Source organism: Micromys minutus, assembly GCF_963924665.1.
Source record: "Micromys minutus genome assembly, chromosome: 21".
Lineage (NCBI taxonomy): Eukaryota > Metazoa > Chordata > Mammalia > Rodentia > Muridae > Micromys > Micromys minutus.
The window spans coordinates 40,281,766-40,302,350 of NC_137956.1; the positions used below are offsets into that span (position 1 = coordinate 40,281,766).

The 20,585-nt window shown below is 43.8% G+C and overlaps 1 protein-coding gene across 1 annotated transcript in view; it reads left to right on the plus strand.

Moving 5' to 3' along the window:
- Positions 1–844: 844 nt before the first annotated feature.
- The window catches only part of SCAP (SREBF chaperone), a 53,892-nt gene continuing 34,151 nt past the window's right edge, over positions 845–20,585 (plus strand). Inside the window, exons 1-2 of the mRNA XM_080934721.1 lie at positions 845–975; positions 19,063–19,281. Coding sequence (XP_080790847.1) covers positions 19,160–19,281 — 122 coding nt within the window. The 5' untranslated portion in view covers positions 845–975; positions 19,063–19,159. The remainder of the gene's footprint in view (positions 976–19,062; positions 19,282–20,585) is intronic.

A 20,585-nucleotide genomic window follows, 5' to 3' on the forward strand; every position in this document is an offset into this window, starting at 1 on the left:
ATGGGGGTAGGTGGTGACTCTGAGTTGTGATACTCAGAGAGCCAAGAGCTCTCCACAGGTGGACCTGAGGACGAATGGAAGCACAGCAACCAGGGTTGGGGCTATTGCTGAGTGCCTGGGCCCTACCTCACTTTCTCCTATTTTCAAGGTCATACGAGAGAACACAGATCATATGCTTAGCTCAGCATTTGACCAGCGCAGTCACTGTTACATGTGCAAGTCGATTTGGTGGCAGATCAGCAGGTGGAAGAGACTCGAACTCCCATAATCCCTCCACGTAGGAATAAACGGAGTGTATGTCTTCCACTCTACCCTACGCCATTTGTATTTTTAACAAAAATGGAATCTTACACCAGCGTGGCTTTGAATTAGCTTTCATTGTCAGTAAGCGCTCATTAAACATCCTTGGCGCAGGAGGCTCCTATACTTAATTCATCAACTGCATACATTTGCTACTTAACTCAATTGTTTCTAATCCCCTGTTATTGCTTTTCTTTTTGATGCTGCTGTGGATCAAACCCAGGGCCCCGAGCGTCCCAGGCAAGTGCTCTACCGCCGAGGCATACATCCAGCCCCGCTTCTAATCCTTTGGCATTATAAAGTGTGGAACATGAGCTCTTGTGCACCTTCTGGGAACGTGCTGCTGTCAAAACTCCTAGTGCCACCTTTCCCCGGGCCACAGGGAGCTCCAGTACTTCCTCCCACAGTTGTAAGGCAGGGGACCACTAAGGGGCGAACGCGAGCCGCCGGCAATGCCAGACTACGCATGCGCACGCCGCTGGGAGCACGTGTGGAGGGCGGCGGAGCGGGAGGGGAAAGGTAGGAGTTGAGAGGTGAAGGGGCGGGGAGCTGCGCGGGCGCCGGGCGGCCGGGAGGGAGAGGGCGGGCTCCAAACACCGGACCGCGGGCCAGGAGCGCGCAGGCCGCTCTCCGCCGCTCCGCAGCCGCCGCCCGGGAGCTGCCTCGCCGCCACAGGTACCTCAGCGCGCGTCTGCACCGTGCGGCAGGGCCCCGGCGCCGGCCTCGCGCCGCTCGTGCCTGGGAGTTCCGGGATGCGGGCGAGCCGGGGCAGGGGCGCACGGGCGTGGGCGCTGTCCAGCAGCCCGAGGGCGGCTCCGGAGACCGCAGTCTGGGGCCGGGGCCGGACCGTGGCGCGTCCCCTTCCCGACCGCGCCCCCGCCCTGGCCGAGCTGCCTGGGTCGCGATGGGTTCAGGCTCAGTGGGCTCAGGCAGCTTCGCCGCTGGGACCTGCTTTTGGGGTTGTCTGGGGTTTCCAGGGTGAGGGCTGGACCCTGTGATTCAGTCCGGTCTCGTCTCTTTCCGAAGATCCGATTGCCAGGCAACATGTAGACTCTCTCTCTGCTGGGCGTGCTCGGTTTCTGGTTTTATGTGTTGCTTAAACCTAAACTTTGCTCGCTTATGTTGCTCGTGTTTACTTCCAAGTGGTTTTTGTTGCATCAGGGTTACAGGGTGATAGCGCTAGCTGCAGGGAGCTCCGGGTCCACACTGCATCACAGAAAGTTGTGCAGATGGAGGCGATGAAGAAGGCAGTGAGCCACTGCCGGCGGCGGGTTGGAGGTGGGAGTGGGGTTCTGGCAGTAGTCTCCCCTACTTTAGCTTATTAACTTCATCTCTTATGGTGACAGAACCGATGAATAAACTCTGGTGATCTTGCAATAATCCTTGTGCAAGTCGACATAAGAACAGTCTTTAGTGATGTTATCTTTGGGTGCATTTGTAGAGTTCCGCCTATGCAGTGTGCTGCCATCCCAAGGTGTTGTGCTAAACACTGAAGCTTTTATTAGAGTCAGGATCAGGTGTATCTAGTTAGTGCTGAGTGCATTTTAGCTGTATCCTGTGTGATGTTTAAATGAAGATTGTTATGTTTTTAAATATATAAATGTATTTCAGATCTAAAGTGTTTTTATATATTTGCAGCATTTCTGCTTGGCATATGGCTTTAAAAAAAAAACAACCAACAGAATATACACGTATAAACATTATTTCCATACTCATTTGGGGATGTGTGCCTAGGGCATTGGTCTACCACTGAGCAACACCTGTGGCTTTTTATTTTGAGTTGGGCTTCGTTGCCCAGGCTGACCACAAAGTTTCATCCTCCTGCCTCGGTTTCCTGAATATGAGGGATGACGGATGTGTGTGCTACTGCTCCTGATCAGCACGCACTCTTTGGTCAGAAGTTGAAATGAAAGATCTGGCTTTCACTTACATGAAACTCCTTTGTCGTTGAATACTCTCTCTTGTTACTGTGGCGGGGGTGGGGTGGGGTGGGGTTGGGGGGGGACTGATTTTGGAACTCTAACTCTACCACCCATTTAGATTACTGTCCTAAGCTGGGTAAACAAACTTTATTCTTAGTTTGTGGCTGGAGCAAGGAACCATAAGGATTGATTTGCCTGAGGCTATATGTAAGCTGGCTAACTGTCCAGTTGGGAAAGGAACCATGTCTGCTGTACATTTATATCTGCTAATGTGGGTGGTTAGGGTGGCCGTAATTCAGGATCACTTCAGATGAGTGTGTCTCAGGGAGCCGTTTGCTCTCTCTGTCAGGATCCATTTATTGTCTGAGACAAGTACTTTATGTGTGGTTTTCCTTATCTCTCCCATTGAACCAGTTTCCAGGGTCATCCAGCTTGTACACGGAGGGTCAGACCTCCAAACCCTGTCTTCCAGATTGTACCACGTGAGCTCCTGACCCTGGAACTTACTACTGTCCTGAGTTTGCTACGGAAACAAGATCCAGGTGTTTTAGCCACCTATAATGATACTTGTGGGTAATATTTATTGAATTTTTCAAGGTTCGGGCAGTTGGGCTCTAGGGTTAGCTTATCCACAGTTCCATAATGAACAGATGACGATGGTGTTAGCTCCTTTGTGGGTGAATTTCTCACTGACCAGTTAGGGGCTGTGCCTGTGTGCAAACTGTTTGCCCGACAACAGTCCGTGTTTTCTTGCAAATGTGCCCACTGACTTCATAGTCTCTCTATTGTTCTGTTAGCAAATGGGAGTCAGTAGAGGAGGTGGTAAGGGTGGAGGAAGCAGCCTGTGTCACAGAGCTGAGTCCAAGATGGTGCGTTTCAGTACAGCAGGGCTCTCATCTCCCTCTTCCCCGCTCTGCTTGTTAGACTTCTATTTTTTTTTTAATTTGTGGAAAATAACATAAAATTTATAATTTTAATGATTATTTAGAACAGTCAGGGATATTAAATATACTTAGTGTTGTATAGCTGTCCTTATTACCCATTTCCAGAACTTAATTATTGTACACAGAATCTGTCCCCATTAAACAGTCCATATTTCTCGTGCTGTCTACTGCTGGCAACCTCTGTTGTGCTTTGTTTCTGTGAGCTTGCTTGTGATAAGTTCTCTCACCTGAAGGGAATTGTAATTATACTTTTTAGATTATTTTGCTTTGTTTTATGTGTACGAGAGTTTTGCTTGCATGTCTGTATGTGTATCATATATGTGCCTGGTGCCCTCAGAGGTCAGAAGAGGGTCTCAGATCCCCTGGAACTAGAATTAAGGATGGTTGTGAACAACCGTGTGCGTACTGAAAACCTTGATAGTCTGCAAGGACAAGTACCTTTAACTGCTGAGCCTTCTCTCCAGCCCCGTGTATTTCTTTTGTGTCTGATTCCTTTCGCCTTTATTTGAAGGTTCATTCATGTATTGTTTATTACATTTCATTCCTTTCTCAGATTATATTATTTTGTTTGTATAGCCACATTTCTTTTTTCAAGGGTTTTTATTTATAGCCTGGATTGCCCTGGAACTCAATCCACCTGCCTCTGCTTCCTGAGTGCTGGGATTAAAGTTGCTGCTGTATATCTACACTGTAAAAGAAATCTATCTTTCAGTGAAGATTGGAGCTCTTTCTACCTTTTGGCTGTTAGGAATGATGACGTCAGGAACATGAGTGTACAGTTAGTCATAGTCAGAAGGGTGACGATCAGGAGGACCACAGTGTATAGATAGATTGCTGGATTCTTTTAGTTCATTGAATATTTTTTTGCATGCTATTTGGATATACAGTTGTCTGTCGGGATCCATAGGAGATTGGTTACAGGATCCCCTTTAGGCACTAAAATGTGTGAGTAAATGTGTGTATATTCCCCTTATGAATGTCTGTATACCACATACATGCAGTGCCCAAGAAGGTAGAGGGCCTGTCGCATCCTTAGGAACTAGAGTTACAGATGGTTGTGAGCTGCCACGCGAGTGCTGGAAACAAACCTGGGACCTCTGGAAGAGCAGCCAGTGCTCTTAACTGCTGACCCACATCTCCACCCCCTAGATTTATTTATACTGCTTTTAATTACATGTATGTGTTTGTATCTGGGTATGCGCTCATGGTGCAAGAGGCCCAAGGATGCTAGGAGCTGGAGCTGGGGTTACAGGTAGGTTTGTAAGCTGCTGGATGTGAGCACCGGGTACTCAGCAGTACACGCTGTTACTGCTGAGACAACTCTGCAGCCCTCTGTGTGAGGCTTTGAACTGTGTTGATTTCTCTTGTTGGCTCATAAAAGTTCTTTATATATTCTAGATATTAATCCTCTGCTAGATAAATGATTTGCAGATTTTTTCCTCCCATTTTTCTGGCTTGTGTTCTTGAAGAGGACCTGAGTTTGATTCCAGCACCCAATAGTGGCTCATAATTGCCTGTGACTTCAGCTCCAGGAGATCAGTGCTGCCTTCTAGATAGATTTCACAGGTACCGAGTACATGTGTCTCTTCCCCTATATATTCACAGTTAAAAATAAGAAATTTTGTTTTGTTTTATTTAGTTTTTTTGGTACAGGATTTCTCTGTGTTGCCCTGGCTGTTCTGGAACTTGCTCTGTAGACCAGGCTGGTCTTGAGCCCAGGGATCTGCCTGTCAGTGCCTCCTGAGTGTTGGGATTAAAGGCGTGTGCCACCATACTTGGCTTGAAAAAAAAAACCCAAAATTGTAAAAAATAAATAAATAAAATAATAAAAATGAAATGAAGGGGCTAGAAGAAGGCTCAGAGAGTAAAAGCACTTGCTCCACAAATCTGGTGACCTGAGTTTGACCCCAGAGTCCATTTGAAAGTAAAGTGAGAGAACTGACTCCATAGAATTGTCCTCTGACCTCCACATGAGTGCCATGGTATAAGCAGTGCACACGCAGGTGCACGCGTGTGCACCAACCCTCTCCCCCCAACCAATAGTAAAATAAAGGTAAAGTAAAAGTAAATCTTAAAAAAGAAAATGTATAAGCCTGGTGAAGTTTATGTGCTGGGGGAATGGAGACTAGGAAATGCAAGTTATAGATGCACTGCATTTTGGGGTATGTCTTCACAGTTAGCTTACCAACATACCACTCTTTGTCTCCTTGTGTATAGAAGAAGGGGTTGGAGATATAGCTCAACAGTTAAGATGTGGCCACTGCTTACAAATCCAGCCTTGGAAGACCAGCCATGTTGGCAAGCTCTGAGTTTGATTAAGGGAGCCTGGCTCAATAAATAAGGTGGAAAGACAGTTTCTGAGTTTGATTAAGGGAGCCTGGCTCAATAAATAAGGTGGAAAGTCAATTGAGAATGATTGGCAGCTACGGGCTTCCTTCCACATGCACACCCATCCATACATGTGTGCACCCACACATATACAAAAACGAGTGTACACACTTAATACCTCACGTGTGAGACTGGAAAAAGAAGAAAATACAGGAGTTTTGAAACCTGGTTTGGACTTAACAGCAAATAGGATGGGAAATGTGGGGCAGCTGGGCGAGAGCTGGCACGCAGCCTTCTGATACAGATGCTATTGGAAAGGGCCACTGTTTCTGCAGTGGTGGACTTGAGAGCTTTGGGGACTCTCTAGAAAAGGGACACCAGGTGAGCTGCTTCTTTGTGTCTTTCTTCTGAGTCACCCTTTACTCAGAGACAGCTCTTGCCACTCATTGTGGTTAGATGAGAGTAGAACCTGTTCCCTCCGCACCGCATTTATAGTAAGGAATCTTGAAGTGGTAATGACAGAGCAAAGACTCATCACACCTTCCATTCTGGGGGATTAGGTTATTAAATTGTCTAGAGTCTTGGTGTCTTCCATTAGAGCAGGTTACCAGCAGGAAGACAGGCAAGAGGACTCCAGCTAGTGGACCCAATTATGTAGGTTATGTATGATTATGTAGGCTAGCAGCAGGAGTGAGTGCAGGTCCTAGCCTTGCTTCTGCTAGCATGAGCTGAGGCACCCGTAAGGGAAGGGCTGCTGGGTGATTTTGCTGGCTTTAAAATATTCTCTGGGTGCCGGAGAGACAGTGCTTAAGGGTACTTGCTGCACTTGTAGAGGATCAGACCTCAGTCTCAGTATCCACGTCAGGCAGGCAACTACTCCAGTTCCAGGGTGTTGGACACCGAATCTCCTTTGCTCCTTGGGCACCCGAATACATGTTCTCCTACACATACACAGATATGCAATATACATTTAAGTGAACATTTTAAAAATTAGAATAGGGTCTTTCCTCATATTAGCAGTGATAAATAGTTCAGTCATCTTACTAATAATTCTTGACTGGGTCACAAAGGAATAAAAAGATACCCTTTATTTGTTGTTACTTGATTTTGGAGATGCTGTATCTGGCTATGACAACTATCACAATCAATGAATACAATCAGCTTTTCCTTTAATGGAGGTGTTGCTGTGCCTCCCAGCAATGACTCTAGAATGTGGGAAAATCACCCCCTTTAGTGCTTGTGCTTCAGAGTCCCTGAAATCCACTTTATTCATTAACTGGAATGAAAAGAAATTCCTTTCTATTTTCAGTACAGTTAGCTTGGTCTCTTGAAAATTCCTCCTGTTTATTTGTGTAGTTTTGATGCTTAGAGGAGCTAAGTTTCTTGCCCCAAGCATTGATACTTTGCAAAATTACCTAAAACAAAAATATTTTCTCCCCTGAAGATGAACTGTTTGCTCTGGTGGACTGGTTTAGCTCAGTGGACAGAGCAGCAGTGACTTTCCACCCTAGTCCAAAAGGTACGAAGTTCACCCAGGGAACATAAGGTGCTTCAGCCAGGACCTTCTCCCTTGAGGGATTGCAGGTAGTAAAGGGTGCTGAGAGTGTCTAAAGGAGCCCAGAGCTGGAAAAATGTTTTGGTATTTGGTAACTGGAAAAATGTTTTGGTATTTGGTAAACTTAGTTGTACATACATACATGCAAAAAAAAACCCTCTCATATACATAAAATTAAGTGAATCTAAAAATTAATCCATATATATTTTATTTTATGTGTGTATGTGTTTGAGACATGGTTTCCCTCTGTAGCCCTGTCTGTCTAGGAACTCACTCTATAGACCAGGCTAGCCTGGAATTTAGGGATCCACTTTCCTCTGCCTCCCAAACACTGAGATTAAAGATGTGCACTACCACCTCCTGGCCAAATCCTACATGTTTTAGTGGGACTAAGTTATATTTTTAGATTAATGTAGGAAGAATAATTTGTTTTGAGATAGTGCCTCACTATGCAGTGCTGGCTGGCCTGTAATTCTCTGTGTAGAGCAGACTGGTCTCCGTCCAACTCATCAGTCTGTGGGGTAGGAACTACACCACCAGCCACACCTAGTGTGTGATATTCGTGATACTGATCCTACTGAGAATACCATGGATTTTCTCTTTGTTCAAGTCTTTTGTGTTCTGTAGAGAAACAGAAAGATCTTTTTGTTTTAATTTTTTTTAGTGTTTTGAATTATTTATACCCTCTGCTTTTTCATGATAGATGTGAAAGCATTGATTTATTTCTAAAATTTGCTGGTTTATCGTGCTTGTGCGTGTGCGTGTGCGTGTGCGTGTGTGTGTGTGTGTGTGTGTGTGTGTGCGCTCACATGTACTGCTATTGCTGAGTGTAGGTCAGAGGACAGTTTCTTTTCACCCAGGTAAAAGCCAACTTGGGTTATCGGCATAGTGGTCTAGTGCCGTGATTCCTAGGTTCCATTTTTGTACCAGAAGGAAAAAAAGATTATCTGTGTTTTGTCTGAGATTTTTGTGAGACTGAGTTTAAGGGTGATGAGTGGTGGGAGATGTAACTCAGTTTGCCGAGTACTTGCCTAGCATGCCCAGAGTTCTGGGTTTGATCCCCAACACTGCATGTATTTGTATGGTGGTGAATGCCTGTCATTCCAGGGATCAGGAGGTGGAGACTGGAGGATCAGAAAGTCAAGGTCATCATCAGGTACATAGCAACTGTGAGGCTACCTGACTATATGAAATACTGCCTCAAAAAACAAAACAGAAGGGGGAGGGAAGATAGGGTCGGTAGGTGTGTAGGAAAGTGCAGGATGATAGGAACAGGATGTATTGTATACTCTAAAGTTGTCAAAGAAAAAATTAATTTTTTCCAAGGTAATAAGATTAATTTATCTGGTGAGGGAATTTCAAGGCCTTATAGAATTCAGCTGGGGTGGTTTATAGTGGCACATGGAAGGATAAAGCAGGACTGAAGGGCTCGAAAAAATTGCAGTATACTCAGAAAAAGAGCAGGAAAGCTTGGCTGCTGAAGCCGTTAGGCCTACTAAAGCCAGAGAAAGCAGCAGGAGAGCATCTCAGAAGTTGCCCAGATTTAGCATCGTGCATTGCCTAGAGTTTTTCTTGAGGGGCCCTAGCTAGTGCTTGAGTTGGCAGATCACATGGTAATACCCTGATACAAGTTTTCAGGAATGCAGAATATAAGTTTTGGGGGCAGTGGAGGCTTTGTGGATTTATTTATTTATTTTGTGTGTGTTTGTCATGGAAATCAGATGACAATTTGTGGGAATCAGGTCTCACCTTTCACCATGTGGATCCCAGGGACTGAACTCAGGTCTTCATCTTGGCAGTAAGAGCCTTTATCCATTGAGCCATTGCTCCTTTAAATCCCAGTACTCTGGAGGCAGAAGCAGGCATATCTCTGAGTTCGAGGCCAGCCGGGTTAAGAGAGTAAATTCTTGTCAGCCGGGGCTACACAGTGAAACCCAGTCTCAAAACAAACAATCCAAAAATCCCCAAACCCCCAAAATAGCAACACCAAAAAAGAATGGATTTTTATTTATTTATTTATTTATTTATTACAATGAAGGGAAGTAAAGTGGACTGCAGATGGCTCAGTGAGTAAGCCTGAAGGGCCAAGGAGTGTATGTCAGGGTCAGGGTCCCCATGGGTCGTCCTCGAGGGTGCAGTGAATATAGTTGTGAATGGAGCTGGAGATGCCAAGAACCTGGAATGTCTCCCAAGGAAACGCATGGGAGAGAGCAGAACAGGCCTGAGAGAGACGTCTTGTGGGCTGTGGCCAGCAAGACCATAGGAGCAGGTTGTTCTTTTAAGCCAAATCATTTCTGGTTTGATGTCACAGGGTCTGATATTTGGCCCTTCTTTCTGTACCATGGTTTTTCCCTTTTAGAATGGGAATATTGGGGCTGGAGTTGGTTTGGCAGTTAAGAGTATGTACTGTTTTTGCATAGGATGCTGGTTTCTAGTTCCAGGGACTCAGAAAGTGACTCATAACCACCCATAGCTCCAATTCTAGGGGATCCGACATAGGGGTTCCAATATATTTTGTAAAGTGTGAGCTCATCAAAAAGATATGCAGCCAGTAGACAGATATTTAAAGCTTTTGTATGCAGGGTGTCCAACATAAGCAGATCTTTAATTTTAATTTTAATGTCCCTATTGGTATGGTTGGAAGATGAGCCAGATGTGGGGGGGCAAATGTGGACAGCAAAATTAATAACCATTAGCATTGTGCAGGCTGGGGATTGTGGAGATTTACCTGCCCCAATTGTCAGTTTAGTATTTGGTAAATATATTTCCATCAGAGTTAATTTGGCAACTCTAGGGCTCTCAGATTGGTGGGGAATGTTTCCCTAAGAGCGTGGTGTGGTTGGGCCTTTCCTAGTACACTTTTCTGCCTCTCACCAGAACTGGTAGGCCTAATGATTTACCTTTCTGATAAGCTCTTGGGTGCTGCTGATGGACTGGGGACGATTCTCTAAAAGTCCTTGGTACAGGGAAGGAGTAAACAAAGAGGACTGCAGGTGGCTCTGAGGGTAAGGCACTGGCTGCACAGCCTGAGGACCTGACTTCGCCTCGGAACCCACACAAAGGTGAAGGGGCAGAACTAATTCCACAAAAGCTGACCTCTGACCTCCACATTTGTTCCATGCTCTGTGTGTGTGTGTGTGTGTGTGTGTGTGTGTGTGTGTGTGTGTGTGCGTGTGCCTATCGTGGCTCTTGAACACACTTATAAATTTAAAAAGTACCAGGTGAGGGGGATTTTAGGCTGGGATATTTTCGAAAGACAGGATGAATGAAGCACCCCTCTCTTAATTTATTTATTCAATTTATTGTGGTGTGTGTGTGTGTGTGTTTGTGTGTTTGTCCATGCATGGTGTGCATGTGGAAACAGAGGACAACATTTCATGATAGGCCTTCTCCTCCCACCAGGAGTCCAGGGATCAAACACCATACTTGTAGAGCAAGCATTTAAACCTATTGAACCATCTCTTGGGTTCTATTACATTTTCTTTTGATAAATGTGTTAGTGAACCTTCTGTCACTACAACAAAATACCTTAAAATAACTTTTTTTTAAGTAGCCAAGTGTTTCTCCTCCCCCCCCTACTCCTCCCTCCCTACTCCTCCCTCCCTACTCCTCCCTCCCCCACCTCTCTTGAGACTTGTTCTCATTCAGTAGCTCTGGACAGTCTGGAACTCTGGATCTTTCTGGTTCAGCCTATTTGAGTACTGGGGTTACAGTCAGTAGTCACCATGCTCTACCCCATTTTGACAGGTCCCATTCCACAGCTGAGTTGCTCTGTGGCCTGTAGAGGCAGCATATCATAGTGGAAGCATGTGGGAGAGAGCCTACCTGTTTCCTTTATTACCAGGAAGCAAAAGAAAATGAAGAGAGGCTGGGGTCCCAGGATTCCCTTCAAGAACCTGCCCCAGTGACTAGAAGACTTTCCAGTTTACTGTCTCTCAAAGGTTACATCACTTCCCAATAGCACTGTCCTTAGACTACAGATTAAACACATGGGCCTTTAAGACACTTTCAAGACCAAATTGTGCTAAAATAACCAAACCAAAACAAAACAAAACCAAACCAAAAAAAAAAAAAAAAAAAAACCTCCAAAAATCCAAATCAAATAAGCAAACAAAAAATCGGTCTTTATTGGCTATAAGTGCTTTCGAGGAAGAATAGAAGATAGCTGAGTTTGCTAATTGATACCAAATATAGTGGAGATGGTACTGTAGCTAGGATACCTCTGTTGGGTTATTCTGCTATTCACTGGATTCTCTAGGGTTCTGTAGCCTCAGTATTCTTGTTGCTTGGTTTTGCAACTTGTAAATTTTACTCCGGAGCGTGTGTGGTTACAGAGCTGAAATGCTATAGATAGTGAAGTAGGGGAGGGGACGACAGTCAGTTGGTAAAGTACTGTGTAAGGACAGGAGCCTGGGTCTGTCTCTAGCCCATGTAAAAAGCAGGTGTTGTAGCTGTGCTTGTAATTCTACCACTGGGGAGACAGTAAGGTGCATCTCTAGGGTCTAACTTCATCTTGGTTCTGTTCTGACCTAGCTAATGGGATGAACCAAGCAAATAGTGTGTGGGAAGTGCTTATGTTTGTATTTGGTATCACCTAACAAACAGTGGCCCTGGCACTACAGCTTTGTTATTCTGATTTTCTGATTTTGCTACTGTTACTATACGACAGTTGCTATTTTGTATTAAGTTACTTTGGGGAGAAGATAATGGACTCAAAAAAACAAAATAAAAATCAGTCATAATTTCACTACCCAGGAATAAATCTTGTCCATATTTTGAAATTTAAAATTTTTGTTTAGTAAGATTGTGGACATAGGTTTATACATTTAAATAATCTTTTCTTTCCTTCCTTTCCTCCCCTTCCCCTTTCTTTTTTCATCTTATGTAGCCCAGGTTGGTCTCAAAGTCCCTGTGTAGTTAGTGCCGCCATCTTCCCAAGTGTAGGGTTAAGGCATGCTCAACAATATTTCCCCTAAAAAATCATGTGCCCAGGTGTGTGTGTGCATATATATGTGTGCCTGTGTGAATGTGTGCATACCCTTGTGTGTGAGCAAGCACAGGCAGACATGGGCATGCAAGTCTGTGTGAAGGCTAGAGGGGACAGCTGTCTGGATTTGGTTGTCTCTGGCATGCACCTAATTTTTAAAAGGTCATCATAGAGAAACCAATAAATACAAGTAATGGAATCCAAAGTTGTAAGAGTTTTTTAAAAAAATATATATATATGAATTGTATAAATCCTGTGTACTAAAAACTACCCAGTGCTAAATAAAGAAAGGAAAAAATACAAATGGAGAGGCACTTGGATTTGAGTTCTCAATGTAGTAAATATGTTAGCTCTTCCCAAAACGATGTACAGGTTTAGTGTAACTTTTACCCAAATCTGAGGCTTAGTGCTCAAGAGCACATAGCTTTTCCAGGGACCAGAGTTCAGTTCTTAGCACCAGCCTTAGGTGGCTTGATGCTGCTGGACTACATGGGTAGCTACACGTGCATACGTGTAACCCCCAACACATGTACATGTGATTAAAAGTAAAATCTTTTTAAAAATCCAGCAAGCCAAGCACAGTGGCATGAGGCCTGTGATCACAGCCCTTGGAAGGTTGAGGTAGGAGGACTGAGAATTCAAAGCCAATCTGGACGTCCTAATGAGACCCTATCTTGGAGAAGAATAATGGAATTATTTTCATGGATAGAGACTGTTGATAAAATTATTCCATAACATACTAATGTTCGAAGAGGCAAACAAGGTAGAACAGCTAAAAGAATTTGTTTGAAGCAAAGAGAGGTAAGCAGAGGCAGGAGAATTAAGAGTTCAGGGCAGTGTGATCTGTATAGGTCAAGACACTGCCTCAGATAAACCAAAACTAGGGATGTAGCTCAGTGGTGCTCAGTGGCACGATTCTTGCCTGGTATGACCAAGGTCCTGGGTTCAGTCTCAGCATTACAAAAATAGGCAAGAGAATGACATATGAAGAACCACTATCCATTTCAGGATTTGAAAGTCGCAGCTGGGCACGGTGGCACACACCTTTAGTCCCCACACTTGGAAGATAGAGGCAGATGTATCTCTTGATTTGGAGGCAAACCTAGTCTACCAGCCTGGCCAAAGCAATACAGTGAGATATTCTCTTTCAAAAAATGAACAAACAAAAAAAATTGGTAGTTGCATTAGTCACTAAAAAGGTAGAAAATCTGGAAATAGATTCAGGAATGGCCAGTTTGGTGGTGGTGGTGGGGTGGACAGTTAGCATATTGTTTATGTTGCTTAGGCAGGTTTTGAACTTACAAGCTCAAGAAATCTTGCTTCTGCCTCTTGAAAACAGATTATTGCCCATACATCTGACTGACTTTTTAGCCAAGTTTCCAAGGCACTTCAATGGGGAAAGGTGGAAATCTTCAACAGATGGTCCTAAAGTAAATTGCTGTCCTTGTGAGGAATTAGGGAGAGACAGAAAATGAATGAACAAACCTAGATTTAAACTTTACATTTTATCCAAAATGAACTCAGATGGAGCACACAGATTTAGTGTAGAACATACACATTTTAGGAGAAAATTACATTATAACCAAGCAGTACCACTTCTAAAAACTAATATACTCCCCAAATTAAATTTAGTTTTTAAAAAGCACAAAAGAATATTCATTAGTGCACTATCACCATAGCTGGTTGGGGACGGGGGGGGGGGTGCGGGGGGTGGTGGCAGAAACTACCCAATGTCTGGTAACTGATGAATGGATAAGCAGTATATGACTTCTGCATTTAGTGATGTATTACTCAACAGTGGAACTGAATGGAATGGTGATGATTGCATTGTTCAGCCTTGAAAACTCAGGATGGACGAGGCCATTCACAAATAGACATTGGATAATCTCATTGCTGGAAATGTCTAGAACAGGCGAATCCGTGGAGACTGAAGTGGCTCGGTGTGTCAGGCTGGAAGTGCGGAAGGCAACAGGGACCAGTAGCAAATAGGCATATGGCTTTCTTAGGGCTGACATTACGCAGTGGTGATGCTTGGTAGGCAGGACAGCAAAGTTGACTTCTATGAGCACTTTAAATGGTGGGCTATATTATGGAATATGAATTTATTATTTCTTAAACAGGTTCCTTATGTATAGCCCTAGTTGGCCTGAAACCTGCTGTATGAACCAGGCTAATCTTGAATTTTTAGCAATCTCCTTTCCAAGTTCTGTGATCATAGGCCATGAGCTATTGTGCCTGACCTTAATATTTTATTTTTTTTCAAAACATACTCAGCAATTTACAAGTATATCATTAGAAAATAAGACGTTTCTGGGCTGGAGAGACACATAGCAGTCAAGAGGACACACATCATGAGAACCCAGGTCCAGTTCTTAGCACCCACATGGTACCTCACAAGTGCCTGCAACTCTAGATCTCTCTTTCTCACAGACACACACGATTAAAAATAAGAATTTATTTAAAAACTAGGAGAAGACAGATACATATCCTAGAAAAAGACATGACAGTGGGTTGCATTGTCTAGGATGATGGATGATGCTGTGTGTATCTAATTGTAGTTTGGAAAATAAATGTAACTTACTTTGGGTGACAGGTGGTTGAGACAAGAACTCAGTCTTGGTCTTGAACTTGCTGACTAGCCAAATCTTGAATCTCTGATCCTACTGAGCTCCTGGTCACAGGCTGTGCCACCATGCCTGGGTCACAGTGCTGGGGGTGTACCAGAACATCCTACATGGGAGATAAGTATTCTCACTGAGTGATAGCCCTGGTCCTGGTTTTAGCACTTTCTTGGAAATTTTATACTATACATCTCAGCATCCTTACCTCTGACCACTTCTTCCATGGTTAAAGGAAATGAGGTATTCTAGAAGAGGGCAGCAAATGGATTGTTTAGTATGTTAGTTGACCATGTATACGCATGTATATGTGTTTCTCCAAACTTCTGTATGTACAGTCTTGTTTGAGATGAGTTCAAGATCAGGGGCTCCCTGTCTCTGCTCACACACTTATCCTTCTCATAGGGCCTTCTGTCTTCTGAACCCCTTGGTGTGACTTTATCTGGACTGCTCCTCTTAGGCCTCCTGGGTAGTTCTGTCCTGTGCTAGCACTGTTTTTTTTTTTTTTTTTTTCTTTATACAAACAACTGTAATTTGGGTTTCTAATAACAGGCTCCTTTGGTTTTTTATATATATATTCTTCCCCAAAGGCACAGACAAAATTGTTTATGTTTTTGTTGTTGTCTTTTTTTTTTAAAAAAAAAAAAAAAGAAAAAACAGGGTTTCTTGGTGTAATCCTAGCCTTTCTGGAACGTGCTCTGTTAGACCAGGTTAGTCTGGTTTACCTCAGAGAAATATCTGTCTCAGAAATGGAACTCAGAGATCCATCTGTCTCCTCCTCCTGGATTTTAAGGCTCGTGCCACCACACCCAGCTTTTTTTTTTTTTTTTTTTTTTTTTAAAGGTTTTATGTAACATAGTCTACTTAGGCCCCCAGGGCAAGACTGTCTCTTTAAGTTCAGGGAGAAGGGCTGTAGATTTTTATCTACAGTAACCTGTAACTCTGGGGCAATGTAGAAAAAACAGGTTATTGGTTCAGGTTGGATAAATTTTGCTTTGGAACAGTTTTGGGTTAGAATTTCTCCTGTGTAATAGAGTAGATAATACCTCCTCTTCCTAGGTTTAGGTAGGTGAACTGTGCCATGAACTAAAATTTAGGTTTGTTTTCCAGATGCTCTGAAAATGAACAGCTAGTGTAAGTAGTATCAGTGAAACTTGCTCCAGAATGAAAGTGAATGTCAGTTTTAGTGTTTGTCTCTTATTAGGCTAAGACTAGACTGCAGAGGCAGGTCCCTTTCCTGGGTGATTGATGTGTGTAGAAGAAAGGCCATAGACGGAGACAAGGATTAGAAATAGAATATCCAGGAGGGTTTGGTCTTGGAAAATATTTAAGGGAAGAGATTTGGGCAGTTAGTTAAGGTACCCTGTCTCCAGGGAACCTCTTACTAGTGTGTCTCTGACAGGTGGATTTCTTTGCGTTTGCTTTTGGGCTGGAGGGAGAATAGAGGGATGTTGGAGCAAGAAGTTGCTTCCTCGGGGTCTCTGTATACACCCCACTGTTGAACAGGTCATTTGCTGGAGACTTCAGTGACCTGTCTTTTGAGTGTACACCACTTGAATAGTGGAGTTGTGAGCACTCTTTTTTCTAGTGTCAGCAGCACTCACCTGCTGCTTTGGTTCACTCCCAAGAGACCTACAGACACTAATTTTTATTCCCAGAGAGAAGGTTCCTAGACCAGAAACTCAGTGTGTTCCTAAAGTCTAGTGCTTCCAGGGTAGTAGGTGCGGTGGCCATTCCTTTTGATTTGTGAAATAGTTACAATATGACTCCTTTTGCTTCTGATTTCTGATTATGGCACTTGAGGAGTCATCCTTATAGCCTCGGTCGTCATCAGGGAGCTTAATCAAGCCTAGACACTTGTCTGAGCAAGTTCCCGACAGCACAGACCAAGGGAACGGCAACATGGAGTAGAAGTGAACTTGAACTTTAAACCCACTAGAGAACTATACTACAAAGAGAATTCTAGATACCTTGGCATTCTGCAAGAATTTTCTAGTTTAAAATTAGTAGCAAATAGCAAATTAACTTAAATGAACTTAGGACAAGAAAAAGGACGTATTGGAAGGTTATGGGGTGGGTGGCTTATAGACTGGAAAAAAAAGTTGATGAGCCAGTCTTCAGAAAGGACTGAAGCCAAAACAGCCTGGGGATCTTGGGAGTAACAATCTCTGTGGGGTGAATGCAAACTACCAGTGACAGCCAGTTCCTCCTCTGTTCTGTTCAGAAGCCAGTGTCCACAGAGTGAGGCCTAGCTGGTATGGCCGGAGTCAAAATGGTGGACTTTGACTGATAGGCTGGCCCTGTGGACTTAGTAGGAGCCTGTGAGTTCCAGTGGGCTGTGTTACTTTAAAAGGAGATGCTGACAGGCAGGAACAGTAAGATTTATTTGCTCTTGCTCCTAAGGAGCAACTATGGAACCAAGAACAGAGATTGCAAGCCAATATCACTGCCTCTGAGTAAGTTTAGTTTGATGACTGTTATTTCAGGGTCTTAAGATTTTTGGTGTTTTATGTTGAGGACGTATCCTACTGAACAGTCTTTATTAGTAATCACTGTTGACTGTGTTTTGGGGGTGTGCGTTTCTTTGCCAAGGTTTTTCTAAGGCTTTCAGTCTGGCCTGTGCACAGAAGAGGGCAGGGACCCAGCTGAAGGGTGCTGTCTGTTATATAGGTGTGCTTGCTTATGCCCTTGGGGAGTGGTCTTTTATAAATGCCTAATATGGGGCTGGGATGTGAGGGTCATAGGCAGCATTTGCTGAGCATTTGGGAGGCCCTGGGATTGATACTTAGTGTGTGAAAAAACAAAAAAAAAGAAATCCTAATATGGAAAACGGTTGAGAATTTACTAGAGGTAAAAGGTAAGTTCTTGGGCTTGTTTGGTTAGACTGAGAGTGATTCAGTATATGAGAGCCACAGGACCTCACAGCCATGTGGGTTGTGACCCAATCACCTATGATGCTGGACACTCAGCCATACAGATCCATGTAAAACAGTTGCTCCAAGTTCATTGTCTCATGCTGTTGAAAACTAAAGAGGTGGATGCTTGGGGGACTTTGCAAAATAGAAACAAGTTTTACTAATGATCATTACAGAAAAGTAAGAAACTGAAGAAATATGAGAAATTAAGGAAAACAGATAGGAACTCCTGAAAGAGGGAGGGGTTTTCAAGAGAGGAAGAAGTCACTGAACTTCATAGTTGAGGTTTTCTAGGGCTATGGGGAAGACCAGATGAAGACCAAAGGAACTGCTGTGAGATTGGCTAGTTCTCTGGGCCATATGGGTGTAGCCAATGGGGGTCCACAGGATCTGCATGTGTCCCCCTGGCCCGACCCATAAGATAGTTATGCAGTCAGTGTACATGTGTGTCAGGAGTGACTGAAGCCCCTCTCCCTCCATTAGCAGCTCCGTCAGTTACTGACATTGACTGTCTACTTGCTGCTAGTCACTTAGTCTGCTACTAACCTCCGACCTCACAGACATCTTACGTGCTTTAATTAAACTGAATATCCACACCTAGGAGATTAGCCTGTAGCTTTACTATAGTAGAGTGTTGCTTCTTATCCCAGCCACCATTTGGAGCTGCAGTCTTTCTTGGTTGACTCATGTTTGGCTCCTTGTCTATAGGATGCTCTGAGGTGATCTGGGCAGGAGTTTCTTGTTAGAAGCATCCTTTCTTAAAATGTAGTTTGTTTTTATGATTAGTTGCATTTGAAACAAGACATATGAAGGAATGGTGTTTTATATATATTTCTCAACTGCTCCAGCGTTTGGGGTAGAAAGCTGGCCAAGGTCTCCATCTCTTATCTGCCTAGATTGGTTATCTCATACCCAACTATAAACCCACTTACTTAACTTCCTCAGTGTTCCAGACTTTGCTATTCTAACCACTAGCTTCTGTTCTCACAGCAACATGAATGAGGAACTTGCAGTTTTTACCATGAGCTCCTTTCCCTTAGTACCTATAGAGAGCTAGGTCCTTCATCAAGAGAGCAGTCTATAGACACTTACAAAGGTACCAAGGGTGTGTGTGTGTGTGTGTGTGTGTGTGTGTGTGTGTGTGTGTGTGTGTGTGTGTGTCTGCGCGCGCACGCACGCAAGCGGGCATGCACACTCACACCTATATTGAGACCCACATCTTTAGACCCTCACACATTTTGAAACCGATCAGTCTCTAGCCACATAACAGTCTTGGTGAATAGAACCAAGTACCTAATTTTTATGTGTATTGGCATTTTGCTTGCATGTATGACTTGGATCCCCTGGAATTGGAGTTACAGTTGTGAGCTTCCATGTGGGTCCGGGAATTGAACCTGGGTCCTCTCGAAGAGCAGCCAGTGCTTTTAACTGCTGAGCCGTCTTTCCAATCCCCACGTACTTAATGTTACTTTACTTTTCTCCTTTCTGGTTAGATACCTGCAGATGATGTACATTATCAGCGGTATCCAGCATCTTCCGGGCTGATCCATGGTCACTTTCCGGGATGGCAACAAGGTGACTTAGCTGAGGATGACCCTGACTGAAAGGCTTCGTGAGAAGATATCTCAGGCCTTCTACAACCATGGGCTGCTCTGTGCATCCTATCCCATTCCCATCATCCTCTTCACAGGACTCTGCATCTTAGCCTGCTGGTATGTTTTCCGTTTGCTCCATATGTGGTAGAACGGTGTAGTGTGACAACAGATTTCACTATACCTAACTGTGATGGAGCCCTTGGACGCTGTGTATTTCTATATAGTGGGGACTTAATAAGATACTCGCTGGAGCTACATAGTAGAGAGTTCAAAGGCATTTTCCCTTTAGTGTGACTAGCAAGGGTCTGAGTACTACAAGGGAACGTGCGTTTGAACAGATCCTTAGACACCTGCAGGCTAGCTCGAAAGACTTGCTTCTCTTGTCATTCTCTCATGTTCATATACAGCTGTCTTCTGATCCCTTATTACTTCTTGGGCCCTGCTGTATGACAAGGTCTGTGGTAAAAGCCACGGATGCTTGTGTTTCTTGCCTGTCTTTCACAGGCCTTGTAGAAGCCCGAAGACTGTGACTTTGTACAATGTGGGGCTTGATGCAAGGTGGCCTCTTGAACCAGAAGACATTTTCAGCCATGTAAAGAACCTACCTTAATATCATTTTCGCTAGGGGAAAAAAAAGTATTTTCCAGGCTTGGGTATGGTTCAATGGTAGAGCTTTGTCTGGTGTGCTCAAAGCTCTAGGTTCCTAGCATAAAAAATGTTTTTCCAGATTCATTGTATACAGTGCTGTGCTACAAGTGTGGCTCATGACTGACCCTCCTGTTATAAATTATCCCAGACTTCCCCTAGTTTACAGTAAGGAAAGATGAGTATCATTCATCGAGAGCTTCCTCCCTGGTGCCAAGTCAGGAATATAATTTTCTCATTTATCCTCTCAGTACTTAGGAAATGGTTCAGTTATCTCTTCATTCCACAAGGGATGGGAGTTCAGTGACATGCCTGGTTCATGCCTTTGCCTCTGTTTCTTCCTCTTTTCATTCTGGCTCAGTGTATATTGGTGTTTACAATCTACGAAACTGTACTGCCTATTATAAAATACTTACACTGGCACATGTTGCATGATGAATTAGGAGTGCTGTGAGGAGTACTGGCTGTTTTTTTAAAAACAAGCAAAAAAATCAAAATTCTCTGGTAACTGACCTCTCTGGTGTTCTGCTTCTCTAGGTCTTGTTTTTAGGGTTAGGCGGGTTTTGAGACATACAGTAGTATCAGAACTATATGGAATCTTATAGGGTAAGGCAGGTTCTCAGACATGTGTACTGGCAGAACCATATGGAAGGTGGGCTAAGTATAGTGGATTTTCATTGATGATGTTTTGGTGACAGGTCCCCAAGCCTGGGAACAACACACTGGAAAGCACTAAACATTTGTGTGTACCTGGAACTGTAGGGGACCAGGTGAAC